Source organism: Dreissena polymorpha, chromosome 8 (genome assembly GCF_020536995.1).
Source record: "Dreissena polymorpha isolate Duluth1 chromosome 8, UMN_Dpol_1.0, whole genome shotgun sequence".
NCBI lineage: Eukaryota > Metazoa > Mollusca > Bivalvia > Myida > Dreissenidae > Dreissena > Dreissena polymorpha.
The window spans coordinates 37,895,596-37,913,406 of record NC_068362.1 but is presented as its reverse complement, the minus strand read 5'-3'; the positions used below and the strand labels follow the sequence as shown (position 1 = coordinate 37,913,406).

The 17,811-nt window shown below is 33.6% G+C and overlaps 1 protein-coding gene across 1 annotated transcript in view; it reads right to left on the bottom strand.

Moving 5' to 3' along the window:
- Positions 1–8,054: 8,054 nt before the first annotated feature.
- LOC127843273 (coatomer subunit beta'-like) overlaps positions 8,055–17,811 on the bottom strand; it is a 258,575-nt gene continuing 248,818 nt past the window's right edge. Inside the window, exon 18 of the mRNA XM_052373173.1 lies at positions 8,055–9,471. Within this exon, the coding sequence (XP_052229133.1) occupies positions 9,436–9,471 (36 nt within the window). The 3' untranslated portion in view covers positions 8,055–9,435. The remainder of the gene's footprint in view (positions 9,472–17,811) is intronic.

The window sequence follows — 17,811 nt, the reverse complement described above, 5'->3', positions numbered from 1 at the left end:
CTGAAAATTCAATTATTGAAGAAACATTTATATTTTAGGGTACATAAGACAGCAAACTAAGAATAGACATCCATTTGAGTTTTTTTATCAATTGAATATGCAAAGAAGAAATTAAATATCAGCATACAAAAGCCTGTAATATTTCAGCGTGTGGTTTTTCTATCTATCTATATATGCTATGTCCAGTCAAATCCAAACTAGGCAAATATTTACTGGACAGTAGGTCCTGTAGGCTACAGAATATAATAGTAAAATAACTTGGTTTCATTGCTGGGATCAAGGTGTATATGATATAAAATGATAAATTATTGAATAGCTATTAATTTTAAGGTCACACATTTGTATCTGACGTTTAAATAATAATACACGCATACATGGTACAGTCTGTTTAGAAAAAATAATAATTAAATGCTGACGCATGTTAACAGTAAATATAAACAGGAATCGCTTCTTTGTAATATCTTAAGAACAATTTCCAAACAAAAGTACTTATACTTTTTTAACTAAGCTATGCTTAGCGCGCATGTCAGGTATGAGTCTGGTCAATACAGCCTAAACTTACAACCCGCCTCGATAAATGACAACCGGCCGTTTCACGCGTGGACATTGATAGCCAAGATAATAACGGTTTGAATGACAATGATCATTATTATACATTACTATTGCTATTAAAACCACACAACTGATATCTGCATCATTAAAATTGTAATAATCAGATTTATGATTATCTTGTTAAGCGACTAGGCCGTCATGGATTTGGACCGTCCTGACCCGCATTTGTAAGATGCACATAAATAGACCAATCAGGTGCCCTCGGAAAATCCGTCAACAGAAAGAGCGTTGGTACGGAAAAGCACATGTATAAAGACACTATTGCTATTTTTGCACCTCAGAAAACTTTCAGAGCCATAAACAAACCTATACAAACCTATGAATATGTTTTGTTCTTTTTACCAAACAACAAATCAGTCCTGTAATTTGACAGACAGGCCGGACCTTACACAATTTTACAAGACGTGTCTGTCGGTCCAGCCATGTGTGGCCAAGACTGTATACTGTCTACTGTCTAACTCCCCTTTCGGTATTATTGACAGTAATAGATATGACAGAATACTCTGTAAGTATAATTGTGCACTCAAATTTTTTATGACAAGTTGAATTATTAGTATTGTATATACCACTTCCATGCGATAAATTTTAGAACCCATTTATTTCTCTTTTTTGGTTTGAACATGACATATCTTTTTTAGTGCTTAAATCGATTCAGCTAAGAATCCCGTCAAGAAAAGGTTGGGTTGGGGGTCTCTATGTGCAAAATGTTGTATTTATTTTGCTCAAATTGTCGCTTTTACATCGAAACATATAAGGAAACTATTTAGTATATTTTGACGTAAACATTTACTTCAGCAGCAACTTCCCTGTATCTTGCAACTATGCTTTCAGCGCAATCGGCGCTCTCGTCCTTATATGGGCCAATGGCTATAGTAAAATCTTGTTACCACTCTAAGAAATCACATTTACTGTGCATCCTTCAAGAAACTTGGTCAGGTCATTTGTTCTAATGATGTCTTGGCTGAATTTGAAAAACTGTTTTGCTTTCTTTAATTTATTCGCAAATCTTAAAGAAGTTGGTCAGAAGATTTGTATAAATTAAATCTCAGCCAAGTTTAACACTGGGTCATTTGAGCTAACAAAATTGGTTAATATATTAAATAAACAAAAAGCATGTTTATACCACAGAAGTCACACTGTTAGTCTAATCTTCATCAACATCGGTATGCATATTTAACTTCAAAACAAATATTGGACCAGGGATTTCAATAGAAGCAGAATCCTGCGTTTTGACGCGAGCAAATTAAAAATGACTCATTTTTGACGCAACCCTTTTTCTCTGCCGTGCGTCATTTTGACGCATCGAAAATTTAACCGTGTGTCAGTCAGTTAACATCTCCAGTTCCATGGTATAAATCCCCCTGTGTTCCTAATCAAAATTATGTTTCAGTATTTGAAACTCGGTCTATAATCGAGGGAATAGAGGTCTACCCCGGGCTTTGTTTTTTATACTCACAAGTCATTTACTACACATAAACATTAAGAAAACACATTTTCTCAATTAGATAGAAATTATCCGAGTAGAATTAAATTGCTACGCCTTGACCTTTGACATTGTAAATGGCGGACATATTGTAAATTAACATTAAACCCGATTTCAATTAAAAAATGGCAATTCAAACAACAACAACAATTCAAATGACAAGTAATGGTGATTCAATAATGGAGATAGCATTAACTGGATTTAAACAACATTAAATAAGGTTTGTTAAACCAGATATCAACAAGGAAATTTGGATTATTAAAGTTAAACTACTACTGCAGGGGACAAAAATATTTATAAATTGCACTCGTCCTGCAGGACAAGTGCATTAAAATTTTCACTCGTCCTGCAAACACATGCACTTGTCCTTCAAATATGTGTGAAAGAAAGATTGCAAAGGACTGATATGACAAACATGTTTCCTATATCACTGCTAAAATGCTGCTTACGTAGTTATTCATGCCAGCTGATCACAGAAGAAATGTTAACTTACTTTATTTATGAGGAACACAAAATAAATAATGAAGACAAATTGTTTTTTCCTTTTTCTAATGCTTGCGTGCTTTCCATTTCAGATGGTTTAACATCGCTCCTGCCCCCTTTAAAGAACGCTCGTATGTCAGACATTTTCAGATGAAATTCAGACTGGTTTAAAACGTACTTCGCAGTAAAATAATTCTTTAAAAAAATCAATACTTACAGTGAATGAAGTCAGATGGTTCCCTGTCAACATGGACACGCAAAGTTTACACCAAAAAGCCAAATATTAACTCGGGACACAGTCTCGCATAACAACGCGCACCTGCTGTATGAAATTTACAATTACGATTTTCGGTTCATTCGCGATCTACTTTCGGAATAGATATGCTTTAAGAAATGATTTAATGAAAAAGAGTCTTACTGGTCAGAAAATACATATTTTAACATCAGTTTTTTTTTCACTCGTCCTGTAGGACCTAGAGCTTTAGGAAATTCACTCGTCCTTTCAAGATTTCACTCGTCAATACGAGCGGACGAGTGGAATTTTTGTCCCTGTACTGGTAAGGCATTGTTAAGTGTATTATTGATTATTTCCGACATGTATAGTATTCGGATAATCAGTAATAGATATACTAGATGTTCCATGCATTTAGATTGTGTTTTTGTACAAAAGCTATCATAGGGATAATGATAATATAACAAGGATAAATATGTGATGAAAAGGTGCTACAGGTACATATCTTAAATTACTTAAATGTGTTATGATGAAGTAGATTTTAATGAGCATTTATTGTTTTAACAAATAAACATAGCATAGTGATAGAAATAATAAAAGTTGTAAAATGAACATGTTTTGTTATTGAAAAACTTAAAGTCGATTGTTCGCCACAAATTATTGATATTTTGTCCTTATCTTTGTGTACCAATTCATTAAATATGTTGTGTTATGTATCATGGTATTTTTATTTAATAACGCAGTATAACTTTTTTAGATATTGTGTAACTCTTGGAGCATGTTTTTATCTAAAAAAAATGAATAATACAGACAAAAACACAATTAACGCGCTTCAAAATTGACCCCAGATTTTTTTCAATTTGACTCCTCAAAATTTCAGTCCAGGGTCATTGACTCCTGGTTTTTATGGAATGAGTGCTATATTAACGTCATCATTTGATGACGTTCAATTGAACAAATGATAATGGCGACTAAAATTCGATAAGCTCCAGCGTATAGCACCGATTTGAGAGTGTTGAAACTGGCCCGACACTCGTGCTGAAATTTCTCATGTATATGGCGTCAGCGATTTTCCTCCTTCTTTATAAAGTACCGGTAAACGGTACTTTCCCCAATCGAGCGAAAATTCCCAAATTCCCAATCGGCATCTGAAAAAATCCCAATTGGCGTCCGAATTTTTTCTCAAAACGATCGAAAGTTTCGTAACAAAACCCAACTTTCGGCGAGTGAACAAAGAAAATCGTATAGTTGTGTGTAACCACGCGCTCGATTAATATCGGGTTTTATTATTCAGCGCGTTCAATCAATAGAGTCGTTACTGTTTGCGGTTCTTTTGTCAGGCAGCCAGCGTACTGTTTGACGTCGGTTTGAAACCTTATCGTAGTTTGAAATGCCCTCCAGCACTGCCTCTGTGGAAAGGTTGTTCAGTCTAATGAACAATCTTTGCACGACAAATCGGAACCGTCTATCACAGGACACATTGACAGCTCTAATGATGCTGTGCAGAGAGGGATGCTAGCAACTGAGTGATGATCAAACATCAAAGATTGTTGAAATTTTAAAAAAAATGAAAGTGAGAGACATTGCTTTATAAGAGATTAAAACAACTAGTAATTGATTTTGTGTCTTCTATATAATATTTTGTTATTTATATCAATTTTATTACTTTAAGTAATGGTCATTAAGGCATGCCTGCAAATGATTATTTTAATGGGTATGTTCAATTAAGTTTGAACTGTATGATGTATTTAATAAGACCCAAACTTCACGACGCGATTTTCCCAATTTAAGGATTTCACGACTCCATTTTTCCCAATTTTGAGGTTTTCACGACTCAATTTTTCCCAATTGGACCGGTACGGGTACTTTTCCCAATTGGACAAGGAAAATGGCTGGGCGTTTTTCGTCATATCTGGAAAAAAATCCAGTTTTTGATAAAATGACGAAAAAGTGGTGTTTTTTATTGCGCAATCGCTATAAACACGTGGATAAGCCGGAAGTACATGTAGTGTTAATAGCAACCCCAAGACAATTCACCCCCACAAGACGATTAACCCGCTAGACAATTCAAAATTGATTTTAAATATAAACAAATTCGTACCCATAATATTTCGTACCCATATTTATTTCGTACCTATTTTTTTTGTACCCATTTTTTTCGTCCTCAAATTTTTTTCGTACCCAAATTTTTTTGCACCCAAATTTTTTTTTCGTACCCATTTTGTTTGTACCCAAATTATTTTGTACCCTAATTTGTTCGTACCCAATTCTTTTTTGTCCCCCTTTTTTTCGAACCCAAATGTTCGTACCCAATTTTTTTCGTACCCAAATTTTTATTGTACCAAATTTTTTGTACCAAATTTTTTTCGTACCCATTTTTTTCATACCCAAATGTTTTTCGTACCCAAATTTGTTCGTACACTAATTTTTTTTCGTACCCATTTTTTTCGTACCCAAATTTTTTTCGTACCCATTTTTCTTACCAAATGTTTTCCGTTCCCAATTTTTGTCGTACCCATTTTTTTTTTTCGTACCTATTTTTTTCGGACCCAAATGTTTTTCGGACCCAAATTTGTTCGTACCCAAATTTTGTTTCGTACCCATTTTTTTCGTACCAAAATTTGTTTCGTACCCAAACTTTTATTCGTACCCATTTTTTTCGTACCCAAATAGTTTTTTTGTAACCTAATTTTTTTCGTTCCCTTTATTTTTCATATTCTAATTTGTTTTCGTAACCAAATTGTGTTTTTTTTCCTACCCACATTTTTTTCATACCCATTTTTTTTTCGTACACAAAGTTGTTCGTACCCACATTTTTTTTGTACACATTTGTTCGTAGTCAAATTTTTGTCGTACCCATTTTTTTTTTTCGTACCTATTTTTTTCGGACCCAAATGTTTTTCGGACCCAAATTTGTTCGTACCCAATTTTTGTTCGTATCCATCTTTTTCGTACCCAAATGTTTTTTGTACCCATTTTTTTTCGTACCCAAATTTTGTTTCGTACCCATTTTTTTCGTACCCAAACTTTTATTCGTACCCATTTTTTTCGTACCCAAATAGTTTTTTTGTAACCTAATTTTTTTCGTTCCCTATATTTTTCATATTCTAATTTGTTTTCGTAACCAAATTGTTTTTTTTTTTCCTACCCACATTTTTTTCATACCCATTTTTTTTCGTACACAAAGTTGTTCGTACCCACATTTTTTTTGTACACATTTGTTCGTAGTCAAATTTTTTTCGTACCCGAATTTTTTCATACCTAATTTTTTAATTGGTACCCATTTTTTTCGTACCCAAATAGTTTTAGGTTTCCCGATATTTTGTTCGTACCCTTTTTTTTTGTACTCCAATTTGTTTTCGTGCCAAAATTTGTTTTTTTTCGTACCCACATATTTTTTCGTACCAATTTTTTTTTTTTAATTTGATTTGATATCTCCACTCATTCCATTACGCGAAACCCTTAAGGTGTCGCAACTCTAGTACGGTAATTAATTGCCTGCCATTATTCAATCAAGTTGTGTGGTATTTTAATTAATAAATGTTACTTGGAGAAGCATGTTTAACAAGGGAGATGGTCTGAAAGGTGTTATATACAGCGTACGTTAATTAATTGCCTATAATGATCCAATTAAAGTTAATTGGTAGTTAAACGATATGTTTTACTTTTAAAAGCATGTTTATGACAAAAAATGATGTATTATAATGTCCCTTGTGTCAAAGAATTTAAAAACATTTCAATTACGCGTTGTTTGTCGCATGCGATTTTTTATATAATAGATTAAATTTACTTAATAATATGTATATGGCGACTGAATTTAGCATAGTTTATTATTAGCTATATATATGTGCAATTGAATACATGTGTACAAGTGAATGTGTTATGTGAAATGGAATATCCGTGTATTTTGTGTGCCAAGAGTGTACGTCCAAGGCAACAAGGGAGCTTGTTACGTAGCTGCAACTTACTAGGTACCACTTACGCCAGCAAACCTCAATGCAAGGCAATATATACCGTCTGTGGACATTGTACAGACGCGACGAAGTGTCCGCGAAACACCCGAACAACTGAAAAACTTATTTGTGAAAGTTGTGAAATAAAAATTCTATATTTAACTCTATTGATGTGTTTCTTATTTATGTGTTTGCATAAATAACGCGTCTCGAGCTCATTGCCAAATGAAAAGTTTGAAAAAGGTACGAGCTGACCATGGGACGATTTGACTTGGGGACGAGTTGACCAAAAATGGGGACGAGTTAACTTTGGGACAAGTTGACTGTAAACCATTAAATTTGATTGGTTAATAACTTGTGTAGTTATCCTCGATTAGTGTAGTGATGTGTAATCAAATTGACCACAGAGTTCAGAGTGGGAAGACGTGCTTTTCGGACATCTTTGTAACGTACAACATTCGTTTATCTTCTTTCGTAAAAAGTTGCACCTATGGTCTATGGACGAACAAGACATGTAAGAGCGAAGAGGTAGTAGTCAGGACCACACTATGATTGCTGACTCTTTCTCTTCAAGACCTTAGTAAATTCAGTATATAACGAATCACAGGTACTTCAAAAACATTTGAACCTTTAACATGTATATAAAATATATATATATATGTCTATATATATAGATGTATAGTCTTAATCTTCCCCCTGAACTCTGTGTTATACATAGAAAGCCGTTAATTACTATTGAAATCATGCAGTAATTGCGCAATAGTCTATTCCGAGCTACGATCCCTAAAACAGTTTACAATACCAATTACAAATCAGTAATTAGAAAAAAAATCTTCATCTAAATGCCCCCTCCTCGCCTACCCAATGCTTAACTGTTGACTACGTCATTACAGATTCCGAATAGTTGTGTTGTTATCATTACATCATTGCAATATTTGACAATACAAGGATTGCTTATATGAAGCATAAAATACTTTCCCCATTGTAACAGCACGGATGGCTCAGTGGGTTGAGTGGTAGACTTTCGATCCAGGGGTCATTGAATTGAGCCCAGTTGAGGATAATTGTTTTCTTCCTTCATTTTTTTCTTTCTTCATTGTTTTCTTTAGTTGTATTCTTGTTTTACTGGAGCTATTTAGTTTCAATGTTTACATTTATCAAATTTAAAGCATTTGATGACAAACTGACAATAACATACATGTCAAAATCGGTAAAATGTTCCTTGTATTGAAAATATTGTAATACAGAATACATTTTGATCCTGTTCTACAAGTAAAAAAACAACGTCCTGTTTGTATTATCAAATTTATTTAGTATTTCCATCCTCATGATGCTACAGTAGAAGCCAAAATATGCATGATATCACATTCACATGTGATGTATTTTTATAGTCATTATACACAAATAAATATAATGTACACTGTAACTATGGTCAAATGATCAATTATAACAGCTTGAATACAGGCTTGATTCAAACTTTGTCCCCCCCCCCCAAACCATTTTATTTGTAATTTCTTAGGAGTGTTTAATCCTTATTCAATACTGAGTCAGTAAGAAATATTATATATGCATTATTTTAATTTACTGAAACATGCTATGTCCAAAAAATATACACATTGCAATAATGCTTTTTTTTGGATTCAAGACTCAACAATATTATTTAATATTTTCATAATTAGATCAAACTTAAATATTTCATAATTAGATAAAAACTAACAAATATATTCATATATACTACACGAATAATGAAACATTCATCCGAGACAATTGCCACATTGCTCAACATAGATGTCAGTAAGTCGCATATTTTACTTGTATTCAGTGGTATTCAACATCATGGCTTCTTATTCTTTTACCCCAAAAACAGGAGAAAGTATTGAGATGTATTATAACAATGACAAGCACGGGATTGTATCACACATACAATATATGTAAAGTATGCATTGCAAATTATAACTACATGTAACAAAATCATACCAACATATTGTATCATATATAGGAATATTCCAAACATGCAAATGTGATGTCACTATTTACAATGTAACTTAACATGCCCGCTCTTTCAAGAGTTTTAGTTCAACAACATAGTTATTACATCTTGAATATGACTGGTAACTTTATGCCAAATAATGGAAATAAATACAATTATGTGTTGTTACATAAATGTTTTATTTTATGCTGACCTATTAAGAAACTAAAATAAGTTATTCTTAACATTTTTAACTAGACCCTTGCCTTTTTTAATTATATCAATGCCGAAAAAAACTTGGTTTGGTAAATTTCCCATACCTCACACGTGAAATGTAATTTTAGTATAAGCTTCACTAAAACAATTTAAATCAATATGTATCAGTCAATTGCACAAGCAGTATTCACTCAGTTCCCTCAAAACTAAAAACATACATTAGCACTAAATGAAATGATTTCAAACACAATTCATCTGTCTCAAATTTTCACAAACCATTTGTAATTCCATTGTCCCACTGAGAGTTAAACAATAAGCACTGACAAGATAGTAATAAGCACAAGTAAAGATTCACATCACTTGTAAACCTCATATGTAACTTGAAATCAAATCATAAACACTCTATGAACACAGTCATGCAATTTCAAAACTTGTTTCCCTAATAATGATCAAAATGTCTCTTCCTTCTACAAGCATAGTTGACCAATCAGTCTTCCAATAAGTTTTCATCTAGGTCTATGTCCTGAAAAACAAAAATTATATGTTTCTATTAAATTTCATGCTGATACAACAAACATCTTTTATATTTTTGAAATATGTAATCAAATATATTTCCTTTTTTAATAGTCTTAATTAATAATAATTGCAAGACAAGATATTTTAATAAAACTATTGCTTTTCCCAGGTTTCAAACCAGGGACCTCTGGAAGAAAAAGCTTATGCACTACCACTGCGTCATGATATATTGTAATCAATAAACATATTTTTTTTAATTATTGACAAAAACTGTTACACATTTCAAACAATGAATAATAATTATTGAACTTAGATACATATTTTTACACATTTGTTGTCCCTTTGAAAGTTAAATTAAATCTAAGACCTTTCTTACTTAATTCAAGTTTTAAAGGTTTCATTTTCAACCCTTAGATACAGATGAGCAGCAAACAGCATAAAACCTGAACAGACTGTGAGTAACTCACAGGCTGTAATTGTTTAATGCTGTTTGCCCATACCCATTTTCACTTGGCTCTTAATGTGGGAAAGCTGTTAAACCAAGTTGCCAAAAAACAAAAAGTAACCAGAACACTTTGAAACTAAACACAAGTTAAGTTCAAAAGCATCTTAAATAAAACAGTGAAAATATTAACTTTTGATATTACTAAACAGGAGGGCCTGAAAGGCCCAAAGTCGCTCACCTGAGATAAAAAGATATGACCTGTTCTTTGCAGCCCAAGATATCAATGGAACAAATGTTCTAACCAAGTACATGTATCATGAAGAATGAACAACAAATGGCCCCTTGGTGGCCATGTTTTTTTAACAGACCTGATCCATTTTTTAACTCTTCCAAGATATGTCCAAATTTCATGAAGATTGGGAAAAAAATGTTGTCACTATATACATATAAAGAAAACTGCCCCACTCCTTGGCGGCCATGTTTTTTCCCTGATTAGGACCATTTTCAAACTCGTCCGAGACATCCACATATCTAATGTTTTGACAAAATTTCATGATGATAAGGCAAAACATGTGACTTCTAGAGTGTTCACAAGCTTTTTACTATATAAATATAAGGAAAAAGACTCCCCTGGGGCCATGTTTTTTTACCAATCCAAACCATTATCAAACTCAACTGACCTACGCAAATGAACCGGTCACAGGACGGTTACAAGTTATGTAACTTTGTGAGCACTTATGTAATGCAGAAATATTTATTTGACAAACTCTTATTTCCGGTCAGGATGACTATACTGACTGGTTGTAATTCAATTAACTAAAGGCGTTCATTCAGGGACGCCTAAATACACTCAAAGAATTTATTTATAAGTGAAAATCAAGGCAGCTTTAACAAAAATAACTAATTTTTATTCCAAGAACTCGGAAAATGAAGAACAATGACAGAAAATTAAGACTAAAGAATCTAGGTATCGTTACAAAAATGAACAACATACAGTAAATACCTTAATGAATGTAAAAAAACGTTCAAAATCTGTCCAAAAAACTGATATAAATATAAGTTACTGTTAGTCTAGAAAGTGCTTCAAAAATCTAGTTTACAAAAGAGGTCTAATTTAATCTAAAGAACAATATTTATGGAGATTAGGAAACTTCAGTGAATCAAATGTAAAAATAAGAATAATTTACTGAAGTTATTGAAATAGAATAGAGTCTTTCTAATTAAGAAAATGCCAAATAGAATAATCTAAATAATAAGAATAATTAGGAAATAATGCCAAAATGTCTTGATGCTGGTGTTAAAAATAATTTAGAGTTTAATTATTTCAAAATTCCAACCTTTTTCAAGAGCTGTTATCTTTTCAAGAAAGCATCAAGGGGTGTTTAAATCAGCCAAAACAGCTTATTTTATACAGTTCAGAAGAAATCAATTGCAGCGTAGTCAATTTTCCCTCAAAACAGTGCATTTATCAATGATTAATATCTTCCCTAATTCCAGAGCAGAACTAAAAATAGATTACTGAGCCAGGTTAAACAAGGGAGATAAATACTGCATAAATACTGCAAAATCATGTACATGTTGTCTTTCTTTCCGTTATCTCTTTGTTAAAGGCTTATCATAAGTGTTAATGACTAAAACAGTTATGTTAACTATGAAAATTCTGTGTTATGAAAAATTACATAATACAGTTAATGTCACATAACATTGACATAATAAAACCAAACTTTACTACACAGGAAACCAATGTTCTGACCAAATTTTATGAAGATTGAGCAAACTAGAAAGTTAACCAGATTTTACTATAGCCATACATGTACATGTATATAGCCATATAAGGAAAAATGCCCCGCCCCTTGGCAGCCATGTTTTTCAAGCCAAGGTTACCATTTTAGAACTCATCCGAGATATCATTGGGACAAATCATCTGAGCAAGTTTCATGAAGATCGGAAAATAAATGTGGCCTCTAGAGTGTTAACAAGGTTTTACTATAGCCATATAAGGAAAAATGCCCGCCCCCTGGCGGCCATGTTTTTCAACCAACCGACATCATTTTCAAACTCGTCCAAGATATCATTGGGATGAATCTTCTGACCAAGTTTAATGAGGATCGGACAATAAATGTGGCTTCAAGAGTGTTAACAAGATTTTGCTATGGCCATATATAGCCATATAAGGAAAAATGCCCCCGCCCCTTGGCAGCCATGTTTTTCAAGCAAACGTAACCATTTTCGTACTCATCCAAGATATCATTGAAACCAATCTTCTGACCAAATTTCATGAAGATTGGACAATAAATGTGGCCTCTAGAGAGTGAACAAGGCAAATGTTGACGTCGCACAACGGACGACGGACAAAAGGCGATCACAAAAGCTTGGTGCTCAGGTGAGCTAAAGACTAAATGATATGTAAATTGTTTGAATGAAAAGAATGTGTTAAAAAAACTTTAATTTTTGATTAATGTAAGAACAAGTGTTACTATGTTCTAGAAACCATAAAAAAAAATCTAAATAATGTAATAACATCAAAAATAAAACAATAACATCTCCAAATAAAAAAAAATAGTTGAGGCCAAATGACTTGATTGTATTGCTTGAATCTTAGTGACATTGTTTTCCATTTGTTTATAGCGAAATAACATTATTGTTGGGCAAACTTTTTTAATATTTTGTTATTCAAGAAAGTTGAAACCAAAACTCAAACGAGATAAAAATACAAGCGACTAAAAGTCGGTTAAGGCCCTTATAGTTCAATTAATTGCAGCTTTTTTACACATTATGTTGTAATTATAAGAATTGAATAACATATATCTGCATGTCCTTGGCTGGCATATGAACTGTCAGGTTTTTGGTTTTTATGAATATAAGGCGATATTTTCGCTCACAGTTTATGCACCGCTTAAAAGTTGATTAAAATGCTATTCAATTTTTAAATAAACAAGAGATGTGTTCGTCAGAAACACATTGCCCCCTATTGCGCCGCTTTGAATTTTGTTTTTTTTATCTTTGACCTTGAAGGATGACCTTGACCCTGAACTTTCACCACTAAAAATGTGCAGCTTCATGAGAACGCCACTTTGAAATTTCTTTTTTGACCTTTGACCTTGAAGGATGACCTTGACCTTGAACTTCCACCACTCAAAATGTGCAGCTTCATGAGATGCACATGCATGCCAAATATCAAGTTGCTATCTTGAATATTAAAAAAGTTATGGCCAATGTTAAAGTTTTTTCGGACGGACGGACAGACTGACATACTGACTGACGCACAGTTCAACTGCTATATGACACCCTACCGGGGAAATAAAAACAGTGACATTAAGCACACATGTTCACGTCTAATCTACCACGCTACATGTTCCCCATGCATAGAATTCGAACTACCTGTGTGTCCCCTGTATCAACTCCCTATAAAACCAAACAACAACAATTCAGTTCAGCTGGCTTCCGAGAAAACTGGGTTTAGTATATGAGCGTAAACTGTCATCACAGATTAGCCTGTGACGTCTTTAATGGTATGTTTAGTTTGAAAGAAGTCTGTTCTTAGCCAAAATCAAGTGTTGGCCGAAAGTGTCAACTCTGATAAGCCTTTGCAGACTGCACAGGCCAATCTGAGATTACACTTTATTAACAAGCATTAAACCCAGTTTTCCCAGAATGAGGCTCAATTAGACTTCGTTAGATTTCCTAAAAACAAATGTCCCTTTTTTTTAATCCAAGAAACAGTGGTGACAGATTTTCTATTGAAGTTATACATTTTGAAGATAATATAGACAATTTTCAACTAAAATTTATTTACAAGCACAAGACATTACCACTCTCTAAGATAAGTATGTCTGGATTTATGTCCAAGTTTTCAAACACCAGCCATTTACTCTATTTCAAAGATACTCACGTCTGTATTGACGTCCAAGTTTTCAAGGTCGAGTTCGAGCTCCTTTTCAAGGTCAGCCATTTCTTTGGCCCCCAGTTTGGGCTGCTGCACTGCAGGTTGGCTTGATTGTGCCTGAAACATGCATGTATGAGCAATGTGAAACTCCAGTTGCAGCCACATCAGATTATTCTTATCATGTATTTTAGCAATCCCCTTGGAAAATGGGGCTTAATGCATGTGCGTTAAGTTTGGGCTGCTTCACTGCTGGCTGGCTTGGGGCCTGTTACGTATGATCCATGCTCCGGGAAAACTGGGTTTAATGCATGTGCATAAAGTGTCGTCCCAGATTTGTCTATGCAGCACGCAGAAGCTTATCACGGACGACACTTTTCGCTTTATCTGTATTTGTGTTTTGAAAGCCATAAAACGAAAAATTCCATACAACTAAGAGGAAACATACAAATGGTCCACTCTCTGGGAAAATTGGGCTTAATTCAAGTAACTGTATTTTTGTGTCTTGACAATTTATTTTCTGAATTCATTTGAGTCTTGCTCTGGGAATATATAGTTTCACTTTGTTTATGTTTAAGCCTCATTCTGGGATACCTGAAAAACTGGGATTAATGCATGTGCATTTAGTGTCGTCTTAGATTAGCATGTGCAGTCCGCAAAGGCTTACCAGGAACAGCACTTTCACTTGTTTTAAATTTCTTGTTTTAATGAAGTTTTTTTTCTTACAATTTACCATTTTATGTTTTGTTTACAGGAAGTATCTTTATAGAGAAAATCTAGTTTTTAAAGAACGTGTCATCCTTGATTAGCCAGTACAGACTGCACAGGCTAATCTGGGATGACACTAAACACACATGTATTAAGCCCCATTTTCTCATAGCAAGTTATTTTATTGAGGTATGTGACCTATTCAATCAACACGAAATTACCATAATATAGTCCTTAAAATAAAATCAAACATATTCCTGTCTGTTAATGCATTTCAAAGAATATCATTTGGATTATGTAACCATGCAATTTTTTACCAACATGTTTCTTCAATTAAACCGTAGACAACAATAAATTTCTATCTCTTTATGTTGCTTATATTTTAGTTTTGAAGAAACTTAGGGAAAGATCTATGGAGCAAAATAACACCCTGCTAAACCCTGTCCCTTTTTGCAGAACCCTGTACCTTGTTTGATCCCAGATCTTTCCCTGCTTGTGTTTGGATTATGTCAACATGTTTGGATTATGAAAACATGTGCAAAAGTTTAAATTTGAAATACAGACTAATGCACGTTCAACTCCTTGATTTCCAACTATCTACTTTGCTATCAGAGCCGATGATAATCATAAAATATCTCAAGTCTCTGGATTAAAGTGTGCACTGCACTTAAGGCTGTTACAAGAATTATCTATACATGTATATGAACTAAGATGACAAGTGATTAAGTTCATGAAATACCTTGGTTCTCTGTATTAACTTGAAATTAAAAATAATTAGAGTTGATTCTTTAGTTGAACAACAACAACAACAACAAAACAGCAAGCTCATCTTATCTTAATTACACAGTATCATGCTTATGAAAATATTCCGAGCTTGCATAAACATGTGCTTCCTAAAGCCATTTTTTACATTTATTATTAGTAAAGCTTGCCAATATTTATCTAATACTGGTGAAGTATATCAGGGCTTTATTTCCGTCTTTAGCAAGAGCCTTATAGATACCCCTTCCCCTAAGAGAAAGGCCCCTTCCCCAAAGAAAATTTCTTAAAAATGATGGAATTTTAAAATGTCTAGCTTACTATGGGAATTTTTTTCACCTTTCTTAGTTTTGTTGATAATTGTTTCTACAAAATGGAAGGCCAGGCCCTTTCCCCAAATAAAGAAAAAAGTCCTGATTATATTATCGAAAATTGCAGACTTGGCCTTTAATTGTGTCATGTATTCAAACTCAGATTGGGTTGTGCACTTATTTCAAGAGTTAAATCATTCTCTATCAGTATTTAAGTGGGCTATGTCCTTTGCCTTGGCTATCTATGCCAGTACATTACAAATATATTTTCTGCATAATGGTATTTAAAATATTGCGTAAAGATCAACATCAGATTCATGTTGGCAATATACAAGGAAAATATTTATAAAAATATATCTGAACATTTTTAACTCCACAAAATAAATAATAATACATCATCTGAACTATTAATAAATGCTTATGACATACTCAAATTAAATATCAACAGCCAAAGTCTCAAATTGTACAAGGCAAGAATAACAATTCGATATAATGGTAAAAAATAACTGAATGGATAAATACAAATATGAAACTACCACAAACATATAGGTTCCTTTTTTACTGTAGAATGATTCAAAATTAAAGGTCTGACACCACAGAAATATTTGAGCATCTGTATTCGAAAACTGGGCTTAATGCATGTGCATAAAGTGTCATAACCAAATGTCCTGTGTATTAACCACAGACTTATCAGGGACACTTTACTTTTATGGAATTTTAGTGTTTGAAGAAACTCTCTTCGAACTGAAGATCAGGTTTAGTCAGAGATTGTCTTTCCTGATTAGCCTGTGCAGACTGCACAAAGCAATCTGGACAGGACTGACCCTTAATGCACATGGATTAAGCCCCATTTTCCCAAAGCAAGGTCCAAATATGAAACTACCAAAGCCACATGGTTCAGAAAGGTTCCCAATTCTCAGAGGGTTGAAAATTAAATGTCCAGCACCACAGCATGACCTTTCATGACAAAATAATAACCAATAATCCAACAGTTCAAAGGTCAACAAAAACATCTACCTCCTTCTCATCTTCTGAGAGGCTAGCTTCCTCATCCGACCAACCCATGTCATCATTTGGGGTCACATTCGAGAATCCCTCATTTTCAGAACTTTTTGAAATACCCTCATTTTCATAACTTTTAGAAAAACCCTCGTTTGCTGAACTTTTAAAGGAACCCTCCTCAATAAAACTGCTTGAATGACGCTCAGTTTCTGAACTTTTTGAATAACCCTCAAAACTTTTTGATTGGCCCTCATCCTCAGGGTCATTATCGGAGTCCCAGTCTGGACTCATGGCACAGGAAGGCTTCCAAGTCATCTGAGATAAATGGGCAGGCTTGGTAACATTGATGTGCTGAATTTAAAGGACCTGTTCACAGATTGTTGCAATGTGTGATTTATGTGCGTTTTTATTAATAACTGTAGCATGACTCATCAGACACTAGGATAAGTTACTTCCCCTCCAAACTAGACTTTTAATCATGGCCCATGGATAGTCTGGTTTAGAGTTTCTAATGTTTTTATAAACAGGCCAAATAACACGCATGTTCAATTGTTTTATTTATGGGCACTTGTATTCATGAATAAAAATTGATGTTGAGCCTCATTCTGGGAAAACAGGGCTTAATGCATGTGCGTTAAGTGTGATCCCAGATAAGCATGTGCAGTCCTTACAGGCTAATCTGGGTCAACACTTTCTGTCCATACTGGATTTCTGTTAAGAACAGATCTTGTAAACAAAAAAATCCAAAGAAGCAACTTGTTGTCCCTGATTAGCCTGTGCCTACTTCATAAGCTATTCTGAGATGACACTAGACACATGCATTAAGCCCAGTTTTCCCAGGCTAAATATAAAAGTCACTATTTTGTAAAATGCATTTATCACTAAGATAGCTTTGAAAGACACTACCAAAGTTTCACATAATATTCTTAACATAAAAAAATCCTCTGAAAAGCATTTTTCTATTAAAATAATTTCTTCATTATATTGTTAGTATAGACTTTTTAATTGGTGTAGTTTTTGCAGTTAAATAATTACATATTCCTTCTATTTAAAAAGAAAACAAAATGAAACAACTGCCTACAAGTCCCTTTAGGTTATGGACAAATCAATACATATATTATATAAAAACTGGTATATAACCACTACATATTTCTATGGGCTACATTGTTCTGATATATTTTGAAAATAAATAAGAATGCAAATGGACAGTATAAGCTTGGCAGCTTACATAAGCAAGGT